The sequence below is a fragment of the Strigops habroptila genome, chromosome 8 (assembly GCF_004027225.2).
Source record: "Strigops habroptila isolate Jane chromosome 8, bStrHab1.2.pri, whole genome shotgun sequence".
In the NCBI taxonomy this organism is placed as follows: Eukaryota; Metazoa; Chordata; class Aves; order Psittaciformes; family Psittacidae; genus Strigops; species Strigops habroptila.
In genome coordinates, this window is record NC_044284.2 from 53,000,064 (window position 1) to 53,025,960 (window position 25,897).

Here is a 25,897-nt window from a genome sequence, read left to right on the forward strand (position 1 = left end):
TGCAAGTGTATCACCTTATTTTAGTATTGCTAACTCTAATGAGATATAAAGTGAAGTGCCTGTCTGTTGTGTATAAATGTCTGGGAACTGCCATGGTATCAGTGCTATGTAGGATTCCTGGTATTTCCAGATAAGCACCAGACAGAGTCAGTGCTCTTGGGAGAGAAGGGAGGAGTGTCATGTGAGGGATGGAGAGGTCTCGGTGCCCAGAGCCTCTGTTCCCTAGCTTTCCTCATTTGACTTGGGGAGCTCAGCAGGTGGAAAGGGCCTGGACTTGTCACTGGTCAAGGTGGGGAGGGGTCTCTCCCCAACACCAGCTGCAGCACGGGATGATACTAGGCTATTTAAGTTCCCTGAACTATGGAAATTTCTGCCTTACTTCAGTGGAATCTCTTCCATCCTTCTAGGGCCATGGGACTGGCTGACTCCATGTGAAGCACAGCTGTGCTCTGCTCCTGTGCTGTGCTCAGGGAGAGAGCAGCCCGCCTGCAAGCCCTCTGCTGCCATACTGCAGAGGCACTGATCCAGTTTAGATAGTGCTCTTCCAATTGGGGAATAGGCTTTTAGGTTAGGGGTAGGATGGAGAGAAAGATAATTTGATAAATCTCCATGCACTTGCTGCAGAGAGCAATTTGAGTGAAGGTGTGCAGAGGGGATGATGTGTGTTTTGCATAGATTGAGGTTGTATTGGTACCACATACACATAGCAACCAAGGTGGTGGTGTGTTCCCAGCACTAACTGGACTTACTGGACATTGAGACTTGAGCTCTGGTCACTGAATTGGGTCAGTGATTGGGAGAAGCACAGTGCAGCAGCCGTGAATGGATCGTGGTGGGTAGAAGCACCACGTAATGTTCAGTGGTGCAAATCACTGAGTCTCTCAAGTAGGAATGATGGCAAACTCCCCAAGTTCCCAGGCATGCTCAGCAGGTTATCAGAGTGACTTTAATGTGAGTCCTTTATAAAGGCTGGAATTCTTACGTCAGGGAATATCTCACATAGACACTGATAAGAGTTGGTGTTGCTGTTATAAACCCTAATGCAGAAAATTTTAGAATTTATAGAAGTAGCTTTCTGGCTGATACAGTGCAGCAAATTTGGCTCAGTATAGCTATGAGCCTTCTGTAGCCAAACTTATTAACACCCACCCCTCAAAATCCAGTGTGGCTGGCTTAGAAATCCAGTGCTGCAAATCTCAAAGCACAAAATCTCTTTGGAGGCAGTTTAGATTTTTGCATTAAAAAATAGCTTTGCGTATTGGCTGCTTGCCTGTTTTCTTTCACAAAATCTAATCCTTTTGCTAGTTGTAGGAGAGAGAAGAGGAAATATTTTAGGGGTAAATATTTTTATTTTTTTTGTAAAGAAAGCTTGTTTGCAGGACAGACTTTGTGCAATCAAAAAGTTGTCTATTGGAAACTGGGGCGGTGAATTGTTTCCGTGTTTCCTTCCATATGATTGCTGTAGGGAAGAAATATCCCTACCACAAAGGGTCAGCAGGATTAGACACCTGCTGAGTACCAGCTGCTTTTAGAATATAATACAGCTGATGATAGAAGATAAATTCAGTAGCAAGGAGGTATTCTTCAGTAGTACCTGTTCAGGATGAGCAAAACTGGCTGGGTATGTTTCATTATTAAGGAAAATACCCTGTATGGTATATGAACACTCAAAGTTCTTGGTAAACAGACAAGTAGTAATGCTTGAGGTGCAAGAGTTACCAATATTCCCTGCATTGATGGCATGTGCCATGCCTTGTTCACAGCCCGATCAGAACGGTACCAACACCTGGATTCGGAAGAAGAGGAGGACACTAACGATGATGATCATGTGGAAATTCGGCAGTTTTCCTCATGCTCGCCAAGGTTCAGCAAGGTAGGAGCACGCTAGCTTGTTGAAAGATAAAAATCTAGAGAGGAGCACAGCTTCATTGCTTCATATGAGGTAGATTTTAATCATACAGATGATATGTTTGGTGTTTAGTATACACTGAGGCAAGAAAAAACTGTATACATTGTTTATTCTGTGATAATCTGTGGCCTATTAGAAAATGAGTACCAGAATAATTGGAGAATAAGGTTTTGTATTTCTTAATGTTTTACTAATATACACAGTACTGCAGAGGTGTCTTCTGCATCTGATACAGTTTGATGTTTTTACTAATGACTTGGATGCTGGCATAGAGAGTGTTCAATGCTTATTTTCGTTGAACAGTGTCATTCTGAAAGGGTCTTCCAGTAGGTAACAAGATGGTATTAGGATGAAAATTGATTCTGGCATTTTGGAATAAGAGTCTAAAATCAAAGAGATCCCATGTAGCAAGAGCACAGGTGAAGCTTGCAGCTCTGCCGTCGTTTATTGTCTCAAATACAGCCTGAGGAGCAAAAGGCGAGGTGACAGTTTGAAAGAGAAGGATCTGGGCATATCCTATATATCATGAGTTAGATGTGCCAAATTATTGAAGCAAAAAGACAGTTGCCATACTGGGAGAGCATGAATATTTTCTGCAAGGGAAGTGAAGAAATCCTTTCCATCTGCTTAGTGGTAGGAAGGCCACAGCTGGGGTACTCTGTCCTGTTCTGGGCAATGTTCTTGAAAATAAACAGAGACCACTAAAAGAGAGTCCAGAGGAAAGCAACAAGAATGATCTGAGATCTACAAAACATAAAACCTAATATGTTTCCAAATATGTAACTGCTAGAATGAAAGTACTTTGGTCTTCCTGTTCTACACAGACCTGATATGAAATGATGAGCACAAAGGATGTGTAGGATAGACTGTAAGAAGTCATTTCCAATGTGGAACAATTAAGCCCTGACCTGAGTTGCCTGGGGAATTTGTAGAATTTCCATCTCTGGTGCCTTTTAAGAACAGGTTAGAGAAATATCTGTCAGGTTTTAGAAGAGAGATGAGTGTGCTTTGAGGTGGGGAAATGGACAGGAAGCCGTGGGGAGGTCTCCTCTAGCCATGCTTTCTGGATTCAGGTCTGTGCAGGTGGTTGAGGTCTCTCATTCTTACTCAGGTGATTGGAAATAAAAAGCTGGAATTCTGGACGCTTCAGAGTAGTACAACTCCACTGTTAGCTTGGGTAAAATGAAGTATGTTTGGGGAGGGGCAGAAGGGAGAAGAAACACTGTTTTGAGGTCAGGTCACTCTATGAATTGTCTTTTCCCCTTCTTAATGAGATGGGAGTAGGAATTTTACTTAGGACTTCTGGAAGATATGTCAGGTTTTCATGACAGTTCCTCCAGATTTCCACTACTGAAATCAGTTTTGAAGCACCAGTTTGTTCTTCTTTGTCCTTAGCTGGGCTACAGTGGTTTAAGTAACAGTTACCATTAATTTTAAGGAGTTGCTCCTGATTTGCATCACCAAAAGTATGTTCGAAATTGGACTTTAGGATTAGTTGGGGTTTTGAAAAAGTTCTTGTGAGTATGTAAGGGTTTCTTTTTTTCTTCCTTTTCTCACCACAAGTATTATTCATCTGCTAGACTGAAGCTTTTCTTTAGGGTTCAGTGTTTTTGCCACAAAGAGAAAAAGTTCACTTTTAATGAATTTATTCTAAGACCTGGAAAATTATACAGCATTTGTAATGTGGGAGGCATAAAAGGCTCATTATATTTTGAAATTCTTGTCTGACAATTCAGCCATATGATTTATTAATAGTTATCTTGTTGATGCTCTGAATTTTTAATAACATTATTTTCATTAATCTCTTCTTATGTAAATTAGGTCCACAGTCAAGTGTAGTTTTAAAGGGATGGATTTTTTTTTGCTTAATCATTTAATTATTTAAAGACGGCTGTAAAACCAAGAAAGGCACTTTCATTAAGCTGTCAGCATTATAGTAGATTCCTTGAGGAGGACAGGACTTTTTTGTTCTGAAATAAGCTTGGGGCAATGCTGATAGACTGATGATAATGAAATGGGGTCATGAGCATGGTGCCTATCACCGAATTGAATTTGTGTAGCAAAATTTCGAGATCCAAATGCCAGCCTTCAAGATTTGTGGAGCCTGCTTTAGCAATATCTCCTTTTAGGTTTGAGAATGGTTAAAAACAAAATTCAGGTAGTTTCAGAAAGTATTTCTGTGGTGTGTTGGGCTGTTTTCAGAGAAGAGGTATTGGATGCTGTTGTAGAAAAGCATGTTCAGTGTTTCTGAAATTTGTCTTTTTCTTTTCCTCCTTGGCACACTTTGAGCATGTCACATCTGCACTGTGTTATTTAGTCAAAGAACTTTGCCAAGTTCATGCTCTCCGGGAATATCTTCCATTTTGAGAAGAGATTATGCCCCTTCATCAGAAAAGGCTATGTAGGTTTGTTTTCTCTGTGTAGAAGGATCTTTTGCTATATGCAGGTGTACAGCAGCATGGAACGTCTTGCTATCCATGAAGAGAGGAAGACTCCGCCACCAACTAAACGGAGTCTGAGCGAAGAAAAAGATGACCGACTGGACAGCCTTGGTGGCTTGAAGAGCCGAGACCGCAGCTGGGTGATTGGGTCTCCTGAAATGTAAGTTCTGTAGAACCAAGTCTTCTGGTTTCTCGTAGCATCTGACCTGTGCCAAAACTTTCTATGACTAGTGTTAGGTCAGGAATGCTTCATATGATGTATTTCCACAGGTGAAGCCTGGGATAAATAGCTGAAAATCATAGAATGGTTTGGGTTGAAAGAGTCTTTTAAAAGATCATCTAGTCCAACCCCTCTGCCATGGGCAGGGTCACCTTCCACTAGACCAGGTTGCTCAAAGCCCCATACAACCTGGCCTTGAATGTTTCCAGGGATGGGGCATATCTCTGGGCAACCTGTGCCAGTGTTTCACCATCCTTGTCATAAAATCAATGCGTAGAAGCAATATGGTCCTTAAATGTATCTTGTTAAGTACTACATCTCCTAAATTTATACCAAATACTTTGAATGAATGTAAAGTGATTATAACCTTAAGTAAAGCTTTAATCTATGGAATGACTAGCTACATCAGAGATGGTCCCAACAGCAGTTTTTTCTTGATCATCAGTGAATCCAAAGTGTGGTGTGGCCAGACTGTTACCACTTGTCACAAATGAGAGAAAGTATTAGGAAAGTCAAAAGTTTATCTAAAGTTCAGAATATCCAAAACCCTCTTGTGTTGTGATAAAAAATGTCAGTAAAAGATATTAATACCCAGAATTTGGATATCCACCTTGTTTCTAGCATTACTGAAATAATTGTCAACCTTTCCTTAAAAGATGGTATCTCACATTTTGTGCAACTCCTGTTTGGCATTAAAAGATTGAAAAAAGGAAATAAGAATAACGTTATAGATTACACTCTTTAACTCGTGCGTCTTGCATCAGGCCTTCTTGGCTTTAGATTCACAGCAACTTTGAAAGAAAAAGCCATCTAATTCCCAAAAGAACATGGATGATGATCTGCATTTTGTAATTGTGATTTTTATAATCTTCAATATCATCTTCATTGAACTGTACTTTTCTTTGCTATTATTCGTTCCTCTCTTAGAAGCTTAACAATGGAATATATTGGAAATCTAAGCTCAGGTGATGCCCCAAGTCTTTGCTATTTTAAGTCCTAATGATGTAGCTCAGTCTCCTAACTTCACCCTAAATTGGCTCCAACTTTGTGAGTTGGGTCTGTGTGCTATTCTCACCCTTTAAAGTTCATTATCTTCTAACTTGACTGAGGGGCTTGGTCTTGGTTTTTCCCTTAGATTGCGGAAGCGCTTGTCTATGTCTGAATCCTCACACACGGAGAGTGACTCCAGCCCACCCCTGACCGTCCGCCGACGCTGCTCAGGGCTTCTCGATATGCCCCGTTTTGCCATCTCTACTGAGGATGAGGGAACTGTTCTCAAAAGGCCACAGTCCGAGGGGATGCTCTTGTCCACCGTGCAGTCGCGGGAAGGGCTGCCGGTTCCCATTCCAGAACAGCCTGTCGAGCAGGAGCTGCAGCTGGAAGGTGATGCTGGACCCACCACCCCCTCCACGGCTGTCAGCAGCGCCTCAACGTTGACAGGTAGGTGCTTGGTGTGATGGTGTTGTGGTCCCCAAGAAAGCCCTGTTAGCTTGCAGACATGAACTGTAAAACTGTGGATCTGGATGGTAGATAATGTAAATGTCTCATGCAAAGTGGTTATTTTAGGATAGTTTTGTGGATGTGCTTGCCTTTGAAACAACATCAGTGGTTAATCTCTTCAAAATTACATTTTATGTTTCAGTCCTGGCACTTCAAATTATTAAGGTCTTCTCATGCTTGAGACCCATATGATCTATGTGTCCTTACAACCACCGTGTGCCTACCTAAGGCAACATTATTTTAAGCATTTGTCAGAGCAGATCACTGCTGAATTGGAGCTGGAAAATATGGGTGTCAGCCATATTAACAGATCCCTGTTTCCTATGGTTTTATATATCCAAAGCTTTTGGAGTAGAGACTTGAAATTTACTGGGGGAGTGGGGTTTGTGTCAGGGATGTGCTACTTGCTGTGTCAGCCAAATATCCCAAAATTTAGCCAAGTTGCAGGCTTAAAAAACTGCATCCTAAGTTTAGTAAAGTGGGTCTTAGTAGTTAGTGTTCGACTTCTCAGAAGCTTTAACTGTCCTGGGCCATTCTCCAGCACTGGGCTGAGCTGGACCTTCCCTGCAATGGTGCCCTGGCTTGCTTCGGTGCAGGGCTAGGCTCTGAGTGCTGAGTGCTCCAGCCCCTTTCAGGGCACTGGGAAGGCAGAGGACAAAACTGCCTGTTTCTGAGAACAGAGGAACAGCTGGGAACTGGTGGGAAGCAGTAAGGAGGGGATAAAAAAAGGAGACTTGGGCCAATGGGTTGAATGGAAGGTTGGCAGGTTGGTTTGCAGCCCAGAAAGCAAACCGTATCTTGGGCCGTATCAAAAGAAGCGTGACCAGCAGGTCAAAGGAGGTGATCCTGCCCCTCTACTCTGCTCTCGTGAGACTTCACTTGGAGCACTGTGTTCAGCTCTGGTGTTAGAATCATAGAATCGTAGAATCGTAAGGGTTGGAAAGGACCTTAAGATCATCTAGTTCCAACCCCCCTGCCATGGGCAGGGACACCTTGCCCTAAACCATGTGGCTCAAGGCTCTGTCCAACCTGGCCTTGAACACCGCCAGGGATGGAGCATCCACAACCTCCCTGGGCAACCCATTCCAGTGCTTCACCACCCTCACTGTAAAGAACTTCTTCCTTATATCTAATCTAAACTTCCTCTGTTTAAGTTTGAACCCATTACCCCTTGTCCTACCACTACAGTCCCTAAGGAAGAGTCCCTCCCCAGCATCCTTGTAGACCCCCTTCAGATACTGGAAGGCTGCTATGAGGTCACCACGCAGCCTTCTCTTCTTCAGGCTGAACAGCCCCAACTTTCTCAGCCTGTCTTCATATGGGAGGTGCTCCAGCCCTCTTATCATCCTCGTGGCCCTCCTCTGGACTCGCTCCAACAGCTCCATGTCCTTTTTATGTTGAGGACACCAGAACTGTACGCAGTACTCCAAGTGGGGTCTCACAAGAGCAGAGTAGAGGGGCAGGATCACCTCCTTTGACCTGCTGGTCACACTTCTTTTGATGCAGCCCAGGATACGGTTGGCTTTCTGGGCTGCAAGTGCACACTGCCGGCTCATGTTAAGCTTTTCGTCAACCAACACCCCCAAGTCCTTTTCTGCAGGGCTGCTCTGAATCTCTTCTCTGCCCAGCCTGTAGCAGTGCCTGGGGTTGCCCCGACCCAGGTGTAGGACCTTACACTTGGCTTGGTTAAACTTCATAAGGTTGGCATCAGCCCACCTCACAAGCGTGTCAAGGTCCCTCTGGATGGCATCCCTTCCCTCCAGCGTATCAACCGAACCACACAGCTTGGTGTCATCGGCAAACTTGCTGAGGGCGCACTCAATCCCACTGTCCATGTCACCGACAAAGATGTTGAACAGGACCGGTCCCAACACCGATCCCTGAGGGACACCACTCGTTACAGGTTTCCAACTGGACATCGAGCCATTTACCACAACTCTTTGCGTGCGGCCATCGAGCCAGTTTTTTATCCACCGAGTGGTCCATTTATCAAATTGATGTCTCTCCAATTTAGAGACAAGGATGTCATGCGGGACAGTGTCGAATGCTTTGCACAAGTCCAGGTAGATGACATCAACTGCTCTGCCGCTGTCCATCAGTTCCGTGGCTCCATCATAGAAGGCCACCAAATTGGTCAGGCAGGATTTCCCCTTAGTGAAGCCATGTTGGCTGTCACCAACCACCTCATTGTTTTTCATGTGCCTTAGCATGTTTTCCAGGAGAAACTGTTCCAAGATTTTGCCAGGCACAGAGGTGAGACTGACTGGTCTGTAGTTCCCCGGGTCTTCCACCTTCCCCTTCTTGAAAATGGGGGTTATATTACCCTTCTTCCAGTCATCGGGAACTTCACCTGACTGCCAGGATTTTTCGAATATGATGGACAGTGGCTTAGCAACTTCATTCGCCAGCTCCTTCAGGACCCGTGGATGGATTTCATCAGGTCCCATGGACTTGTGCACGTTCAGGTTCTTAAGATGGTCTCGAACCTGATCCTCTCCTACAGTGGGCCTAAGGTCTTCGTTCTCACAGTCCCTGCATTTGCTTTCCAAGACTTGGGTTCTCAACATAAGAAGGATATGGAGCTCTTGGAGCAAGTCCAGAGGAGGGCCACGAGGATGATAAGAGGGCTGGAGCATCTTCCGTATGAAGACAGGCTGAGGGAGCTGGGACTGTTCAGCCTGGAGAAGAGAAGGCTGCGTGGAGACGTCAGAGCAGCCTTCCAGTATCTGAACGGGGCCTACAAGTATGCTGGAGAGGGATTCTTCATCAGAGACTGTAGCAATAGGACAAGAGGGAATGGGTTTAAACTTAAACAGGGGAAGTTCAGATTAGATATAAGGAATAAGCTCTTTACTGTGAGGGTGGTGAGGCACTGGAACAGGTTGCCCAGAGAAGTGGTAAATGCTCCGTCCCTGGCAGCGTTCAAGGCCAGGTTGGACAGAGCCTTGGGCGACACGGTCTAGTGTGAGGCATCCGTGCCCATGGCAAGGGTTTGGAACTAGATGATCTTAAGGTCCTTTCCAACCCAAACTATTCTATGATTCTGTGGTTATGTTTGAGAAGAAAGGCGTACTTATGGGAAGAACTAGATCCATAGTGTTAAAGAACAAGGATTAGCTGGGTAAGAAAGTAAGAAACAAGTTGGTGGGAGAAACTGGGAACAAGCAGGCAAAGCAATTGTGGATGTATTGAGGATGGAAAGGAGAGGAAATGGGTACTGGGCAAGGAGTCAGAATGGCAGCAAGACTGGACAAGGACAAAGTGAAGGGCGCTATGCAGATGTGATGGTGGATTGATAGCAGAAGGCAGAAACGCCTTAGAGGAAATTCACCTCCAGACTAAAGCCAAAGAACCCCACATCTCATTATTCCTCTTCTGCAATCCAGTCTGTGAAATTCCTTCAAAATTGTCCCATTTTCCACTTCCGCTCATCCTTCCAGAACAGGCCCAGTGCTGCCATCGTGTACTCCATCAACCTGTGAGAGGAGGTATAGGGGTGAAGGAAGTAAGCTACCACATACTTGGATGACATAGGTGCTGTAGGGGAACCTTAGTTTCTCAATTTCATACTAAAAGACCAGAAACATGCTATTAAAAATTGCAAGAGCACTTTAATTACAAATACAAGTATCTACAAGTTGAAATAAGCAAAAATGAAGCTTCCCTGGGCAGCCTGCTCCCCTGAGCCTAATGCATTAGAGCACTCTTTAATCTGGGATTCAGGGATACCATTGCTTCAGTGTCCCCAGTCTGCAAAGTTAAGTCAGAGGCAGGGAGCTGCAAGAAAGGAATTTAATTCCTGTGACTGTCTTGAAGTGCTCTGCTAATGTGTATCACAGCCTTTTCACACGCAGCCTCTGGTTCTGGGTTCCTCATTGTCTGGGAGCCTTATTTGAAACTCTGTGGCTGTTAAATGTTGAACAGGCATCTCATACTGAGGTCTGTGGACTCTGTGGCTGTTAAATGTTGAACAGGCATCTCATACTGAGGTCTGTGGACTCTGTGGCTGTTAAATGTTGAACAGGCATCTCATACTGAGGTCTATGGGAATGGTGCTTTGAATTTTTATTTTCCTGGTACTTCCTGCTTTACTTAGTATGCAGAGCAGTGGTGCCCACTTAAATAACAATGATCAATGTTTTGTTCTGTCCTCATTGCTCAAAATGTGGCCCTTAGGCTTTATTTATTGCACGCTGCTTAAAATTTGCTTTTGAAGACAGAATGATTAATTTCCCTTGTGGACTTGTTGTGATGCTCATCACTTTCATTTCTAAGCACCTTGTAAATTCTAATTAATGTATTTTCACAGAGCCCCTTGAAGGTATCAGATGGGGAACTGAGACACCGAGCTTGAGTACAGCACCCTCAGCCCCCAGCATCTGCTACTGTTACATGCCCAGTCTGATTTTCAAGATTACTTTTCATTTTATATATGATTATAGCAGGTTAAGTAATTTAAGACTAAATCGCAATGGTGCACAGAAGGGGGCAAATTAAGGTTGTCTTTGCAATTCACGTTATTTTCCCTGATTTTAGTACTTTAGTGTTCTCTTAAAATGGATTTTTTATGTGCAACTCCAGTAGAACCTGGCTCTTCTACTACAGGCAGTTTTAACTTAAAGATTGACAGTTCTTGCTGGTTGTAAAAATGGAGCACTTCCCATAAAGCTGTTTTCATCTGTGAACGATCCCATTGAAATAACTTGCCTGCAGAACTGCACCGCAGCTTTAGGATTCATGTAACTGCTACTCAGCAATGTGATTTCATTAGTGAGCTTTTCCAACAGAACAGAAGCTGCTAATTTTCTGTATTCAGAATAACACCATTTCTGTAAATAAAAATTCAAGCCCTGGGGTTTCTTCTTAGGAAAATTTACTCTTGGACTTCATGTAAACATGACTTTGATTTAATGTATTTTGCCTGTAGGGGAATAGACTGTTAGGAATTCCCTGTGGTTCTAATCTGTTTTAATTTAAACTGTAGCTGGGAGCACTGCAGATTTCTCTGATCCACGAGCTCGCAGTAATAGCAATGAAGGCCCAGACTTTACCACTCCAAAAGCCATCAGCGATTTGGCAGTGCGGCGGGCACGACACAGGTTGCTCTCTGGGGAATCAGGGGAGAAACGTACCTCAAGACCTATCAATAAAGTGATTAAATCAGCATCCGCTACTGCCTTGTCTCTCCTGATTCCCTCAGGTAAGGAATGCCTCGGGTGAGGCATTGTCAGAATCTGCAAGCACTGAACAAAAGGTGTGCAGACAGATCCTCCCCATTTGCTCTTCTGGAACAATGCCGTCGCTGGCAGGAGGGGAGAGATCTAACTTTTACAATCGGTTTAATATTTACTACTCAGCAGGATAATGAGTACTGCTTTGCCACCGACAGGAGCATTGTGTGTGTGGTCTGACTGCAGCTTCTGCAAATGGTAACTGGGCCTTATTCTTTCAACAGTTTTGTTTAAATTGGCTCCTAGCTGGTCTCTAGACAATGGTGCAGCAAGGAGGTACAGAGATACGGAATGATTTTAACCCTCAAGGTACTATTTTTGGGGGGTCACATGCTAAATACAGCACTGTGTGGGAACTGAAGGTGTCTGGTGCATTCATGCACCAGGAAGTTTCAGATAACTTGTTTGAGATTAAGTGTTTAAGAATTCAATAGTGTGAGTGACTCACAAAGTGAGTCATTGCTGAATAGCTTACCTTGTTGGCCTGGCTCTGTCTCCAGGCAGAGCCAGATCTTGACAATTCCTAATGTCAGGTGGTAAATTCTAGTGAGCCCAACCATGCCAAGCTATGACAGACCGGTTCAGCAGGAGGCTCTCCCCACAAGGACTTTGTCCCTTTTTCCAGAGGATAAGACAGTGCTGTATTTCAAGGGCCGTACCTGTTCCTGCCTAGGTGGGAGGAGGGAATTGCAGCTGGTCCATGAGCGCCAGCCCAGCAGAACCTGCTGGCAGAGCAGTGCCTTCCCCTCTCAGATGGGGAGCTGGAGGCAGGCATGCATCTGCTTCTTGGCACTGTCATGGTGATGCACATTACATTTCTTGTGGTTTGGGCATCGGTTGCTTTTCAAACTACAGACTCCCTCATGAAAATCTCTAAAATGTGTATTTAATCACCCAGTAAAGGTTGCTCCAGAGCTGCTCTCATCTGCCAGGTAAATATGTGCTGGGCAATTCAGCAGGTGTTTCTTAATGGATTAGAGATTACCTTTTACAGCTGCATTTAATATTCCTGCTCTTTGGGTTGTTGACCAGCTTCACTTTAAAATGAGAGTTCTGTATTTGCTTTGTATTTTTAAAAGAGGATGTTGTTGCACGAGCAAGCAGGGTCAGATAGTTTAGCTGATAGCCCAGCCCGTGGCTGTTCAGTTGGGAAACACACTCTAAAATATGCTTGTGGTGGGTTTTTTTCAGTAACAGAGTCTCTGCAGTAGCTAATTTTTTAGAGCTGTGAATTTAAAACACTATCAAAACTACCTAGATGTAGTTGTTATCTGACTGCCTACCGATTTTGTTTGGTGTGAATACTAACTGATTTTGATTCATCTCAGCACCAACATATAACTTGCACCAAGATCTAGAGGCTGCCTCATCTTTTGGAGAAGGATATGTCATAACCTTGAAAAGGGGGTGTTCCAGGATTGTACCTAGAGCAAATATTTATGATGGGTTGTAAATCCCTGAAAGAGAAGTAAACACTGTGACCCAACCATAAGCCTAGGCGAGCAGTGCTGCTCTATTAAATACATGCCTCCAAATGTGCTTTTTGGAAACACTGTTGATTTTCATATTTCAAAGCATGAATTAGTTGAAGCTGCAGGCAAACCCAGCTCTGGTGAAGACCAGCAGCTTTAAGAACATTGGGAGAGGTGTTTTCCTAGCTGTTCTCTAACAAGAATTTTCTCTCTTTTGGAGGCTTGCTTTCCTAATTTTTGCCCACCTTTGTGTCATCACTGTAGATCACCACACGTGTTCTCCATTGGCCAGTCCAATGTCACCTCATTCTCTATCCTCCAACCCATCTTCGAGGGACTCCTCACCCAGCCGCGACTTTTCTCCTGCTATTGCAAACCTGAAACCACCAATCATCATCCATCGGGCTGGAAAGAAATACGGTTTCACTCTCCGTGCCATTCGCGTCTATATGGGTGACAGTGATATCTACACTGTGCATCACATGGTCTGGGTATGTCTCTGCTTTTCTAAAAAGAGTACCCTTGGGGCCAGAAATGCATTTAGCCAGGGGTGTGGGATTTAGCTTTATAAGTTGTATTTTGACACCCTATTTTCTTTTTGGGGTGGGGGAAACCCTTTCAAAATAAATAATAACTTTGGGTTTTACCTGTAGCAGTTTTCAAGGCCATCACAGCACCACAGCAACCTTTCTTTCCTTCTTTCTTCCCTGGTTACATGAATCCACCTTCTTTCACCTGTAGCACATACTTTAAAGCATGTTTCTATGTACATACCCTCTTTCTCTTAATTGGGGTTGTTGCATGAGGGCCACTCGTAGCTAACTTATTCAGACCTGTGTTGGTGATTATAGCCGGCTTCTTATCACTTTCGTCTGCTGGGGTTTTCCAAGCACTCTCTTGGAATTGATTACAAGCCTTAAAGCATCACTGTTGCTATGTTGATTGCCTAGGGATTCAGCTCTTGGCTTAGTGTTGTGCTGTGCTGAAAGGTCTGGTTTCCATGTCTGTATCTCTTCCTTCCCATTAAGTCTGGTACTTGATCTCTGGTTCCTTTTTTGTTAACCTGTATGACTTCTAGGAAGGATCCGTTCCCCAAAGCGGTGTTGTTTATATTGTGTAGTTAGGGAGAATGGAGTCAGGGTAAAGCTTGTTCATTCTTCTCCTTGTATATCTGTGTTCATTAGACAATTTGGACTTCATATGCTTTGGTCATTATTTAGCACTCATTCTTATCTAGAAAGTGATTGAAGCTGTATTTTTCCCTTGCTTCTCTCTGCTTTCCTTGAAAAATGCTGAGTTTATCAAGACACTGATTTGTAATCTTTTCTGGCTAGAGGGAGAGTTGCAGTATTCTCAAGCATATCTGTCTCCTCGCTGTAAGGGATGCTTACCCTTCTGAATAGTGATGGGGAACGGCAGTGTGTTCATGGGGAAAAAGGTATGGTGTTGGATAGGTTAATAAAGGATGGAAAGTGGAAAAAGAAGCACTGTTTGAGATAAAATGCAGCATAGGCACCCGAAACACATGGCACAGAGTCTTATTTAAAAGACTGTTGGCTGCCTTGGGTTCCAGCATGTCCATGGAAGGATGCTGGATTTGAGATGACAAAGGAATTGAAAAAGATTGAATGTTTGTCTGGATATCAAGAGTATCTAGTTAACGTTCCTGAGTGCTGAAAATTTTTGGAAGTGTGTTAAGCGTTTTGCTTTGAGAGGAGCTGGTCTCTTGATCAGCTTAACCATCCTGGCTTGATGGACTGGGAGAAGACTGGCAGGATGATGGGGAAGGAGTGGAAGAGCGCAGATTTTTGTGCTTGGCTGTGCCAGTCAGTGGTTTCTTTGACCTTTCTTTGGAGCAACTGATGGTGGCTGCAGCAGAGATGAGATGGGAGGACTTTGAGTCTGATCTGGTCAGCGATCTTGTACATTCCTCTTCTCAAATCAGTCATTCCCTTCTCATTGCCAGCACGTGGAGGAAGGCGGCCCAGCACATGAAGCAGGTCTGCGTGAAGGGGATCTGATAACCCATGTCAATGGGGAGCCGGTCAATGGACTGGTGCACACAGAAGTGGTGGAGCTGATTCTGAAGGTAGGGACTCAGCACTGTTACGTCTTGGAAAGTATGAGCCAGCTTGTTTAAAATACTGTATGTGTCTAATTGGCATTGTCTGAAATACAAGTATGTACACAGCACCTAGTGGTATTTAAAAGCAGCTTTGTAACGGTTGGTCTTAAAATTATCCATTTAAATGACTTGTGTTTTGATACCTCCTCTGAGCTATATCCATTTACAGAAATAAAACCCAAAGGTTTGGACTGTTGCAAGAGACAGAAGTCTTCAGGGTTGCAATAAAGAGGAGCAATAAAAATTATTTTATAAGGATTTTTTTTTTCCTTTTTTTCTTTTTTTTTTTAATATGAGTGAGACAAGCCATGCTCTGTGTTGCAGATTCAGTGTGATAGATGCCTGATATGCTCACATCTGCTGTCAGTCAGAGCATTGGGAATAGGATTGGTGACAGAATATCACTTTGTTCAAGTTTCCAAGTATTACAAGTATTAAATTGAGGCAGTTGGGATCTCAATGGGAGAGGTCAGATGCTGTGTTCTGTCTGCTCTGGGAAGCTTTACCCTACCAGCTGGGGTCTGAGCTAATCATTTGTGAAAGCCTGACTAAAGAGAGCTCTCTCAGCAATTCCTTAATAAATGGTAGCTAGAAATGCAAAGGGGAAAATGGAGTCTGACAGAGGATTACAAAATGGCAGGCAGCAATAAACTAGCAGCCTACCTGCTTAGCCTGCAGATCTGCTTCAAACAGCAATGTTTTAAGCAATGCCTCTGTGTCTTGTTTCTGACAGAGTGGAAATAAAGTGTCCATCTCCACCACACCATTTGAGAACACATCCATCAAAGTTGGTCCAGCCCGAAAAGCCAGCTACAAATCCAAGATGGCTCGTAGGAACAAGAAGAGCAAAACTAAGGATGGTCAGGAAAGGTTTGTTTTGATGTTTCTCCTTGAAAATTAAATGGTAACCAACAAAATGTAAGAGAGATCTTGTTAAATCAATTTTCAGATAATATGTATCAGCAGATACATCTTTTAGGGTTTTTTTTTTTCTTTTTCTTTTTAACTGCACCATAAAATTGACTGAAATATTCCAGTAAAGGTAAATAAATCATTTGGGCTTGTAAACAACTTTTGAATGCTCTTCCACAGTAAGAAGAAGAGTTCTTTGTTGAGGAAGATCACCAAACAAGCATCACTGCTTCACACCAGCCGAAGTTTATCTTCACTAAACCGTTCTCTGTCTTCTGGAGAAAGTGTGCCTGGCTCTCCAACTCACAACCTGTCTCCTCGGTCGCCAACACAGAGTTACAGATCCACTCCCGAGTCTGTACACTCAGGTAAAAAAAAAGAAACAAAGCAAACCAAACCCAAAATATCCACACAAACAGAAAAACCTTGGAGAATATTTGTGCTTATTGATTTATTTCTGAAGTAAAATACACAGAAGCAAGTAGTAGGTCTGTTTGTGAAGTGAAACAACAGCTGTGATGCCGATTATCTTAAGGATGGATGTATTCTTTTTCATTGATTCACTTAAAAGTGAAAATCCATACATCCTTTTAAGAATGCATTTGCTGTACTACGGCATCCTTTCACCATCCCTTCACTTTGATGCAAATGTCTATTGTAAGTTGCAGTGTTTTTGTAGCAGTTTGACACATTTTCTGTATTAGTTCAGAGAAAAGGAATCAAAACAATGTGGCAAAATCATATTTGAAAATGGAATCAGCTGATGGAATAAAGAGATTTGTGTCTTGAGAATAGCAATGAAACACTTGGTTTATCTGCTTGGAGAATTTTTTTCAGGAAAAATGTTCTGGTGGCAGTGTTTCTTACTATATTCTAATGTTGTGTGACATTGATGTGATTTTTTCCATCAGAAGCCGTGCAATATTACCTTGTAATATTACAGCAGTGTTTTGTGGTAACGTGGCATTTTGTCTTGATTTTGCATGTCTTACTTTCAATAACATGTTCTAGTGGTCAAATATATATTAATGTTCTTAGTCTTTTTTTTTTTTTTTTTCCCCTCTTTCTTCTCTTTTAAGTTGGTGGCAATTCTTCCCAGAGCAGCTCTCCCAGTTCCAGTGTTCCCAATTCTCCAGCCAGCTCTGGACACATCCGCCCCAGCTCTCTGCATGGACTAGCACCAAAGCTTCAAAGGCAGTACAGATCTCCGAGGCGTAAATCTGCAGGAAACATCCCTCTGTCACCACTAGCTCACACTCCATCGCCAACCCCACAGTCCACATCGCCGCAGCGCTCCCCATCTCCTTTACCAGGACACTCAGTTGGCAGCTCCAGTATTATTCAGTCTTTTCCAGTAAAACTACACTCCTCTCCACCACTGGTGAGACAGATTTCTCGCCCCAAAAGTGCTGAGCCCCCTAGGTCTCCTTTGCTAAAGAGAGTTCAGTCGGCTGAGAAACTGGCTGCCTCGCTGTCCTCTTCTGAGAAGAAGCTGGCTTCCTCACGTAAGCATAGCTTGGATATCTCGCACTCTGAATTTAAGAAGGAGATGCTACAGAGGGATCCTAGTCTCCAGAGCTTACAAGAATCTGCGAATGAAACAACAGGCGGCAAACTTGGGCTAGCGGAAAAAGGGATGTTGCAGAAGCCAGGTTCACGCAAGTTGGGTGCTATCCGGCAGGACAGGGTGGAGAGGAGGGAGTCTCTGCAAAAGCAGGAGGCCATCAGAGAAGTAGATTCTTCTGAAGATGAAACGGATGATGGTTCAGAAGATAGTCAGGATGGGAGAAGAGTCGACAAGCCCCCTGATAGTGGAGACCAAGGCTCGGATTCTTTTAATGAGGATAATAAGTTTTCATCTAAATTGGAAAGCAAGGATAGTATTGAAGATGATGCCTTTCTACCTGAAGATCCAAAAGGTACAGAAGATTTGCAGAAGGGAAATAATCAACAAGCCAAACCTGTTTCAGAACCAATGCAAATCAGTGTGCACCCTTCCCCATCAGGGGTCCTCCCAAGAACTTCTCCAGAAAAATTAGCTTATTCAGAAAAGCCATTACTAAGATCAGAAACAACTGCAAAGGAACAAAAATTGCCAGAAAACAAAACTTTTGAGTGTTTTGGTCCAAAAGACAAATCTGAAGCAATCAAAGACCTAGGGAGAACTACAACTACTCAAAAACCAATAGGTCGGACAGAACGTATGCAGTGCCCATCTATCAAACTCCTGGAACTTGAAGAAGGTGACTCTTCAGGGGCCTCGTGTAGTAAGCTTGACCTGAAAGACCCTCTGCTAACAGAAAGCAGCCAGAAAAAACAGGACTCCAAACCTCTGCTGGCATTTTCTTCATGGTACACGGCAAGCGTGAGCACTCCTCCCTCGGTAAGCCCCGCGGACCGCAGTGAGAAGGATCGCAAGGAGACCCTTCAGCCTCCAGAACAGCACAGCACCTCGTTTCTGTCTCCTAGAAGTGCAAGTGAAGCGTCCCAAAAAAGTCCTTGTGCTGAAAAGCAACCCAGCTCATCCCAGGCAGAGAGTGCTCCGACCGCCAGCAGAACCAGCCCAGCAGGTCCTGTGTCCTCCACGCTCCTCATCCCCGGCGCTATTGAAAGAGCTCTCTCTGTGTCACAGTTAGTGCCACTAGCTCAGAGTGTGTTGGGCCCTTTGAAGCTCAGTATGTCTGGTTCTGGAGAGGTGGAAAAGAGAAAGGATTTCCCCCATTTGGGTGCCTCCTGTAAAGAAGAGAGGGATTTGAAACAAAAAAGACAGGAAACTTCACAAACAGGAGCGTGTCAAGAGAAAGCCAAACTATCTAGCACAGACAGTCTGACTGCAAGGAGCGGATCCTGCGCAGAGTTATTAAACTCAGCCAAGGCCTGGGAGGCAACGTGTCCTGTGGTGGCAAAAAAGGAGGCAACTTTTTGCAGTTCTGAAGCACCTGAAGTGTTGGGAGGTAGCTGCAAAATCACTCCATCGAAAGAGCTGTCTCACGCTCTTGGACAAGCAGCTCTGAGAGCCTCTCCTCTGCCAGATGGCAGCACGAGGCCCTCAAAAGAAGGGACTCTCACACAAGCGAAAAGCAAAGAGGTTGGAAATCAGTTAAAAATACAAGACTTTCCCCTGTCACATGATGATGCTGTAAAGAAAACATAGCAGCATCCCTGGTACAAGTGGACTGGAGCATTCTACATTCAAAATAGAGACTGCATGTTTGAATTTTGTAATATACACTAATATAAAATAGAACTTGTGTACATCTATTTTTGGGAGGGTTTTTTTCATACTGTTTTTTGTGTTTTTTCATCCTTGCTATTCTATTTTTGTACACAGTAATGCTTGCCATTTGAGGTCTCTTTAGAACAGGGTATCTTTAAAGCAGGGCTTAAGAAACAGTTTGTTGATTTATTTTATTTTACTTTTCCCCTTCCAGACCTTTTATTTTGCCTGAGTTTAGGGTCTGTTGTGCTCTTCCCTCTAATCCTGCATTTATTTGAGATCCCAGAAGTTCTGAGTACAAATAGGCAGCTTACTTTTAAATTTCTGCTTTTTCACTTTTCTCTTTGAAATGCCATTGAAATTCACGAATTTCAAGTTTGTTCTTTGCATTTACAATCTGATGTCCTTGAACAAGGAGAAGAAACTACCCTTGTCCGCAAGTTGTTCTGGAACTACAAACCCTCTTTGGTGCAAGTGAGAGCTCTTTGTCACTGTGTGCATCACAGTCCTTAGAGGATCCAGAGGCAAGGGACTTGGCTGGAGGGGTCAGAGACAAACAGATCCCTGTCTGCTCTTTAAACCCAGGAAAAGTAGTTTTCAATGGTATTATCAGAAAGAGAAATCACCAATCCGTAAGCTGGTTTGGGGGGACTGTTTTTACTTATCCTTTATGAGACACTTGGCAACTTTTCCCTCTGTTTTTATAATTTTAGTGATGTTTTATCTTTCTTTCTCTGGCTTCAATTCACAACTTGCCCTGCCTCAGAATAAATGACCCCAGGAAAGGGGTGCCTTGTAGGTTGATTTTAAAGTAGAGAAATCTGTAGTCGCGTGTTCTCCAGTATGTCTTGGGCAAAGTTATCGCGATGATAAATGACCTTTGGAGACTTTTCCTTCTCTTGATGAGTCTAAATAGGTAGGGATTTAAGGTGTTCCTTAACATTTCTGAATTGGGGCTTGGGAAACTTGCTGAGTTTTCTGAATGTGCCCATTTTAAAAACAAAAGAATCCTCTGAAGAGTTCAGATTCCTCGAGTTCTGTGGACAAGCTGCAAGCAGACTTCAAAACACATGTGATATTTTAAGATTTCAGCTTTGATAGCTAGATCATTTCCACTGCTGAGGTCACTTTCCATTAAAGAAATTACTCTCTGCTCTTAGGTTTAGACATTGCTTTGCTTTAAGTGTGACCAACTCTGGATAACAGTGCTCTTTGCTGAGGATTAGATCAATAATAATACACCAATAAACGTGTCGAGTGGTGATACCTATAGCACTGTAAAGCCATTTCTTCATCCAATTAAAGGTTCCTCTCAATGAACACTCCCATCATTTTTCCCAGATTGTGCTCAGCTTTTATTCTAGTCTTGTCTGAGTGTATCTCCCTGCGGATCACCCGCAAGGTCTTGTATCCTGCTCACTGGCCTATGCTGTTAGAAGCAGAATGACTGTGCAACGGTATTTCAAGCTAAAACCTTTCTCTGTTGGTCTGATTTCATTACACCGCTGCCTTCTTCATGTCTTGGCTTTTTCTGAACTTGAAGGTTTGATTTGCTTTCCCCTAAGTGCAAATATGTTTTTATATAGGGATATATTTCCTCCAACTCTTTCAACTTGATTTCAGCTCAATCCACAAATCACAAAAATCTCTGGAATCTCACCTTGCTTTTTTCTGTATAACTATTGTTCCCCCCCTCGCCCCATTATATACTTGATTTTGGCTGCTTGGATTTCATTTCTGGACCAAGTTTTGGTTTGGGCTTTTCTTTTTTAACTTGTTTAAAAGAGTGTTTACTCTGTGTGTCTGTGTGAACATGTATGGTGTTGTTAATACACTAACCAAAGCCTCAACGCTCCCAGATAACACGTTAATAAATCTTGCTGTGACGGTATTAAGAGCAGAGCCTGCTGTGCTGTCTCTTTGCTCTTTTCCCTGGAATTCGTAGGCTATTCGTATACACTTGGTTTGCAATAATAACCACAATATTTCCACTGCTTTGTCAGGGTCCTGGCTGTCTCCAGCCTTTCAAAGCACTCTTGTTGATGAGCATCATTCTGTGCTGATTTGGAGCAATGGCGAGTAAGGAACAGGCTTGGCAGGATCTGGTGCTTACCTGACTGGTTTTCACCCCGATGGCTTGATCTACTTAAAAAATTGCTAAGAAACAAGGTCTGATCGGCAGTGCAGTATAGGATGAAATGGACAGGAGTAGTGAGAAATTGATTCAGCGTCCTGAGTCTGTGGTAATTATGAAGACAAGTCTCAAGCTCATGTCCTGAGAGCACCTGACCTCGGCGAGGTTGGAGGTCTCTGTGTAAATCAGTGAGCCCAGAGCTGTGTGAGGACATGGTCTGACCTGGCTGTTCCCTGAGTGGCAGGTCCCCTCTTCCTTCTCCTTGCAGTGGCACAGCTTCTCCTGTGAGCATGCTCCTGGGCATCCACAAAGGGTTGCATTTTAAGAACCTAATGGGAAAACCACCCGCTGCTCCTAGGAGAGAGGGCTGGGTAACCTGGTCCATCCCATGAGGGCTGGGATGGGGCCCTCTGAAGGTACCACCTGTATTAGCTGCTGAAAGTTCCAGTGCTGAATGCAGAGTTATCCTTTCTTACGCATAAAAAGAGGAGTTGAAAACTTTGCTGTGTCACAGCTTTTGCTGCTGTTGCCTGAACTGGCCCAAGAAGAGGTGAGGTGTGTGCTTAGTCACCTCTTTTGTAGCTACGGTACAGAAAGTGATCGGTGCAATTTGAAAAACCATGGGGTTTTGGAAGCCAAAGCCAAACAGCATTACCAGGAGATCATCCTAATGAAGCCTCATGTCCCCTGCTCCTGGTCAGTCCTGCAGTTCCCCTTGGTGTACCAGGTTCCACCTTCTGTCAAACTTACATGGAGCACCTTGGCAAAAAGACACTTTCTATTAAATTCTAATAATAAACCAGGTAGATACACCAAGACTTATTCCTTGCTCTGCTAACAAGTGCTTAAACACCTTCTCAAATAAGCTTGCGAAACATGTCAGGGAGGAACGAGATGTTGGAAAAGCTGAGTGTGATGAGTGAGAATGTGTTCCCCAGCGCAGGGTCGGACACGTGGTACCTGAGTGAAGCATTCAGCAAGACAAGAACTTGGCCTCTGTAGATAACCCTCAGACAGGCAGGAGGTAGAAGTTGTGTGTGGTGTGTCTGATGAACGAGCTGTGCATATAACCATCCAAATACGCTGCTTTCCTGCTTCGTTTCCCCATTCCCTTCTGTCGGCTTGGCTGTCTCCCGCTCCTCATCCATGCTGGGGTGACAGCATCAAAGCTGGTTCCAGCCCCTGCAGCTCCTCTCTGCTCCTTCATCCAGCCACTGCATTCCTGCCCCGTGCCTCATTTCAGTGTTACTTTTCCCTTTGTCTCTTACTGTTGCAAACTAAGAGAAACGGATGATATTTATTGTAAATATTAGACTTTAGCATTGTAACGGCCACTCCTGGGTCCGGACGTCAGAGGCCTTTGGCTGCTAATATACTAAAGAGCGCTTGCTGGAAAAGGGGTAGGAGTGACCAGTGGTTTTGGTTGCCACACTTGCATTAAGGTGTGATTTGGAGTATTTTAACTATTATAATTTCTTTCTTCGGAAGAGGGGAGGATAAAGTCTTTCTCTGGTTTTCTCTTACTGGATGTGAAGGATAATTCTGTACTTCTAGTAGAAGATTGGACAGAAGTGTGTGTTTCCCTTGTGTTCGATTACCATATCCAGGTGGCTGGGAGAGCACCTCCTGAGCTGGGCTCCGCCAAGCTGTGTCACTCAGCACTTAGCTAGATAAGAGGAAGTGTGGAATTTCTGTGTTTTTAGAAACTTGAACAATTGCCACATAATAGCGGTGCAATAATTTTTATTCATGTTGTACCTGCATGTCGGTGTTCGAATCCTCCTCCAAAATAAATAATTTTGTTTTGTTTTGTTTTTTTACATAAATGCACACTTGTGTCTGTCTCTTGTTGGGTCTCCCCTCGATCTCCTGCAGTGCTGGGGGTGCCTTCAGCATCAAATGGCTGCTGAATGGGGCAGAGAACGGCCTGTGGGGTGTCTGGGTATGGGAGTAAATCTGCAAGGCTGTTTGGGATTTTCTGCTTCAGATGTATGGATAAGCCAAAGCTTTCCACTCTGAAACTCAAGCCCAGAATTTACCATCGCAGAAGGCCAGTCATATCTTTGGCTGCATGCAAAGGAGTATGGCCAGCAGGTTGAGGGAGGTGATTCTGCCCCTCTGCTCTGCTCTGGTGAGACCCCACCTGGAGTCCTGCAGCCAGCTCTGGGGTCCTCAGTACAGGAAAGACAGGGACCTGTTGGAGAGGGTCCAGAGGAGCCCATAGAAATGATCAGAGGGATGGAGCACCTCTGCTATGAGGAAAGGCTTAGAAAGGGTTGGGGTTGTTCAGCCTGGGGAAGAGAAAGCTCCAGGGAGACCTCTTAACAGCCTTTCGGTACTTAAAGGGGGCCTATAAGAAAGATGGAGAAAGACTTCAGCAGGGCCTGTTGTGGCAGGACGAGGGGTGATGGTTTTAAACTAAAAGAGGAGATTCAGGCTGGATGTGAGGAAGAAATTCTTTACAATGAGGGTGGTAAAACCCTGGCACAGGTTGCCCAGAGAGGTGGTGGATGTTCCACCCCTGGAGACATTCAAGGCCAGGCTGGATGTGGTTCTGGGCAATCTGATCTAGTTAAAGCTGTCCCTGCTTATTGCAGGGGGTTGGACTAGATGACCTTTGGAGGTCGCTTCCAACCCAAACTGTTCTGTGATCTTCCACTGTGCCCCTTTACAAGTATAGTGTCTTGTGTCCCTGCTAATGCAGAGTCCTGATGGTCAGCCCTGACTTAAAGCAGTAAAACATAGAAGACATGAAACTTAGCTGAGCCGCAGAAGCAAGCAGCAAGATGGAGGACATGACTGACCACAGCTGAACACAATAGCTGATGGGTGTATGAATTGTGCACACAACAAAATCTAAAGGGCAGCAGCTGCCAGTGGCACAGGTACAGCATTGGCTTGGATTAGCCAAGCGGCACAAGGCAGCAGGAGCTACACAGCCCCCGTGTGCACCCAATTATTAGGCTGTCATGATAATACACCCCCCCAAACCTTTCTAGAAACAGCCCTTTGCTTTTAACATCTGCAGGTGTGCACTGTGCACATGGAAAAGCCTTCAAAGGCTTATTCCTGTCCTTGGAAATAAAGAGCTGGGGAGACACTTGTGTCTGAGGGGATTGGACTCAGCCTCATTTGCTGCTGCTGATGCTCAAAATATCCCTTGTCTCCGTGCTCCGGAGGAGCTGCCGAGCATCAGGGATGAAGCACAGCTCCATCCATGGGAGATTTGCAGTGCCCTGCCCGCAGCCTCCCGCCGCACCGCTGGTCGTCATTGCTGACGTTGGTTCATAGAGGAGCAGAGCGATGCTCCTGCCCACACGGAGAGGGATGTGCGGCTCAGAGGGATGGGAGCGCAGAGCGCGCAGCCAAGGGATGCTGCTATTACATCTCCTGCTGCCTTGAGCAAAAAGGCCTTTCTCTGGCACAGCTCAGCCCCTGCAGCCACCGACGGGTTCAGTGCAGGGACCGGGCGCAGAGCGAGGGCTGGCCGTGCCCCACTGTCCAAGTCCACCGACACAGGGGCCCAGGAGCATCACTTTGGTCCCACTCCTTGGGCACAAGCAAATATGTGGCAGCAAGAGCTTTTCAAATTACATCTTCCTGGGAACATCCCAGTGTTCTTTTTTAGCACTTACTAGCTGGGGTTTGATTAGGGTTAAGTTTAAAGTCTGCAGCCCTCCCATAGAGGTTCCCCCAGTCAGAAATAAACTGCTCTTAGTGCACAGCAGTTTATTCTTGCAGATGATTAAACTGCAACAAATAAGGGCCATTTTCCTCCTGGGTGAAGACACGCACATGGGCAGCTCAGTTGCTTCAGTGCCGAGATTTGAGTCTTTCCCTCATGATCAGAGCCTGTGAGCCAGACCTTGGGAGAAATCCCACTGCCCACAGCCAGGCTGCCTGCAGTTTACCTGGGATTTCAGACAGGAATTAGGGCAAAGCTGAAGCAATCCACACAGGTGCTTGGCTGCTGCTGTTGAAAGCATTCTCCAAATGGAAACCGCAGCTGGAATTGCTGTCAGATGCACTAAATGGTGGCTTATGATCCCGTCAAAATCCGGCATCAGCAGCAGCAATGCTTGCTGTAACCTACAAGCAGGGGGAATTGGGGCTTATCACCTCTGCAAAGCATTTTTCCCCTTTTTGGGACCTTTTAATAATAATAATAGATGGTGAGTGGTGCAGGAGGGCTGTGAGTGGGGGGCTGCCATTGGCGGGGGGAAAGGGTCACCCTGTGGGAGGTTTTGCAGGGTCAGGCTGAGCAAGGGGCACATCCCTGGAGCAGGGAGGATTTGTTCTGTGCTGGTGAACTGGGTAATGCTCCTGTGAGCTTATGGCTCTAATTTCACATGGGTTCAGGTGAGATCAGACTGGCTCAGGCAGTTTCCCCCCAACCAGGCTGCCAGAAGAACACCACTTATGATTTTGGACCCCAGCCCAGGCTCTGGGTGCAGTTAAGAGAGGTACTGGGTTGCATATTGTCCCAGGGATGCCACATCCATCACCCTGGACTTGTCATTCCCGCTTGGACATATTCAGCTCACCAGGGTTAAAACCCACCCTAAAACCCCATTAAAACTCATTTCCCTTCCATCCAGAGACCCCCCAGAGCAGGAACATGGTCCTAATTGCTCAGGGTATTTACCACGGCTGACGGCTCCTCCATCCCTCCTGCTGCCAGTCCTTGGAGACATGAGGGTCCCTGTCTGTGAGGTGGCCCATTTGGGGCTTTCCAG

General features: G+C 44.6%; 1 protein-coding gene across 17 annotated transcripts in view; it reads left to right on the plus strand.

The window, feature by feature from the left end:
• The window catches only part of MAST2 (microtubule associated serine/threonine kinase 2), a 218,721-nt gene extending 195,730 nt beyond the window's left edge, over positions 1 to 22,991 (plus strand). For 16 of the 17 annotated variants that reach the window (XM_030495064.1, XM_030495069.1, XM_030495071.1 and 13 more), the window contains 9 exons: positions 1,764 to 1,873; positions 4,356 to 4,510; positions 5,706 to 6,010; positions 11,055 to 11,270; positions 13,038 to 13,264; positions 14,740 to 14,862; positions 15,632 to 15,768; positions 15,991 to 16,178; positions 16,890 to 22,991. In XM_030495064.1, the coding sequence (XP_030350924.1) occupies positions 1,764 to 1,873; positions 4,356 to 4,510; positions 5,706 to 6,010; positions 11,055 to 11,270; positions 13,038 to 13,264; positions 14,740 to 14,862; positions 15,632 to 15,768; positions 15,991 to 16,178; positions 16,890 to 18,964 (3,536 nt within the window). In that variant the 3' untranslated portion in view covers positions 18,965 to 22,991. The remainder of the gene's footprint in view (positions 1 to 1,763; positions 1,874 to 4,355; positions 4,511 to 5,705; positions 6,011 to 11,054; positions 11,271 to 13,037; positions 13,265 to 14,739; positions 14,863 to 15,631; positions 15,769 to 15,990; positions 16,179 to 16,889) is intronic. The other variant, XM_030495070.1, reaches the window with a different exon arrangement.
• The last annotated feature ends 2,906 nt before the right edge of the window (positions 22,992 to 25,897 follow it).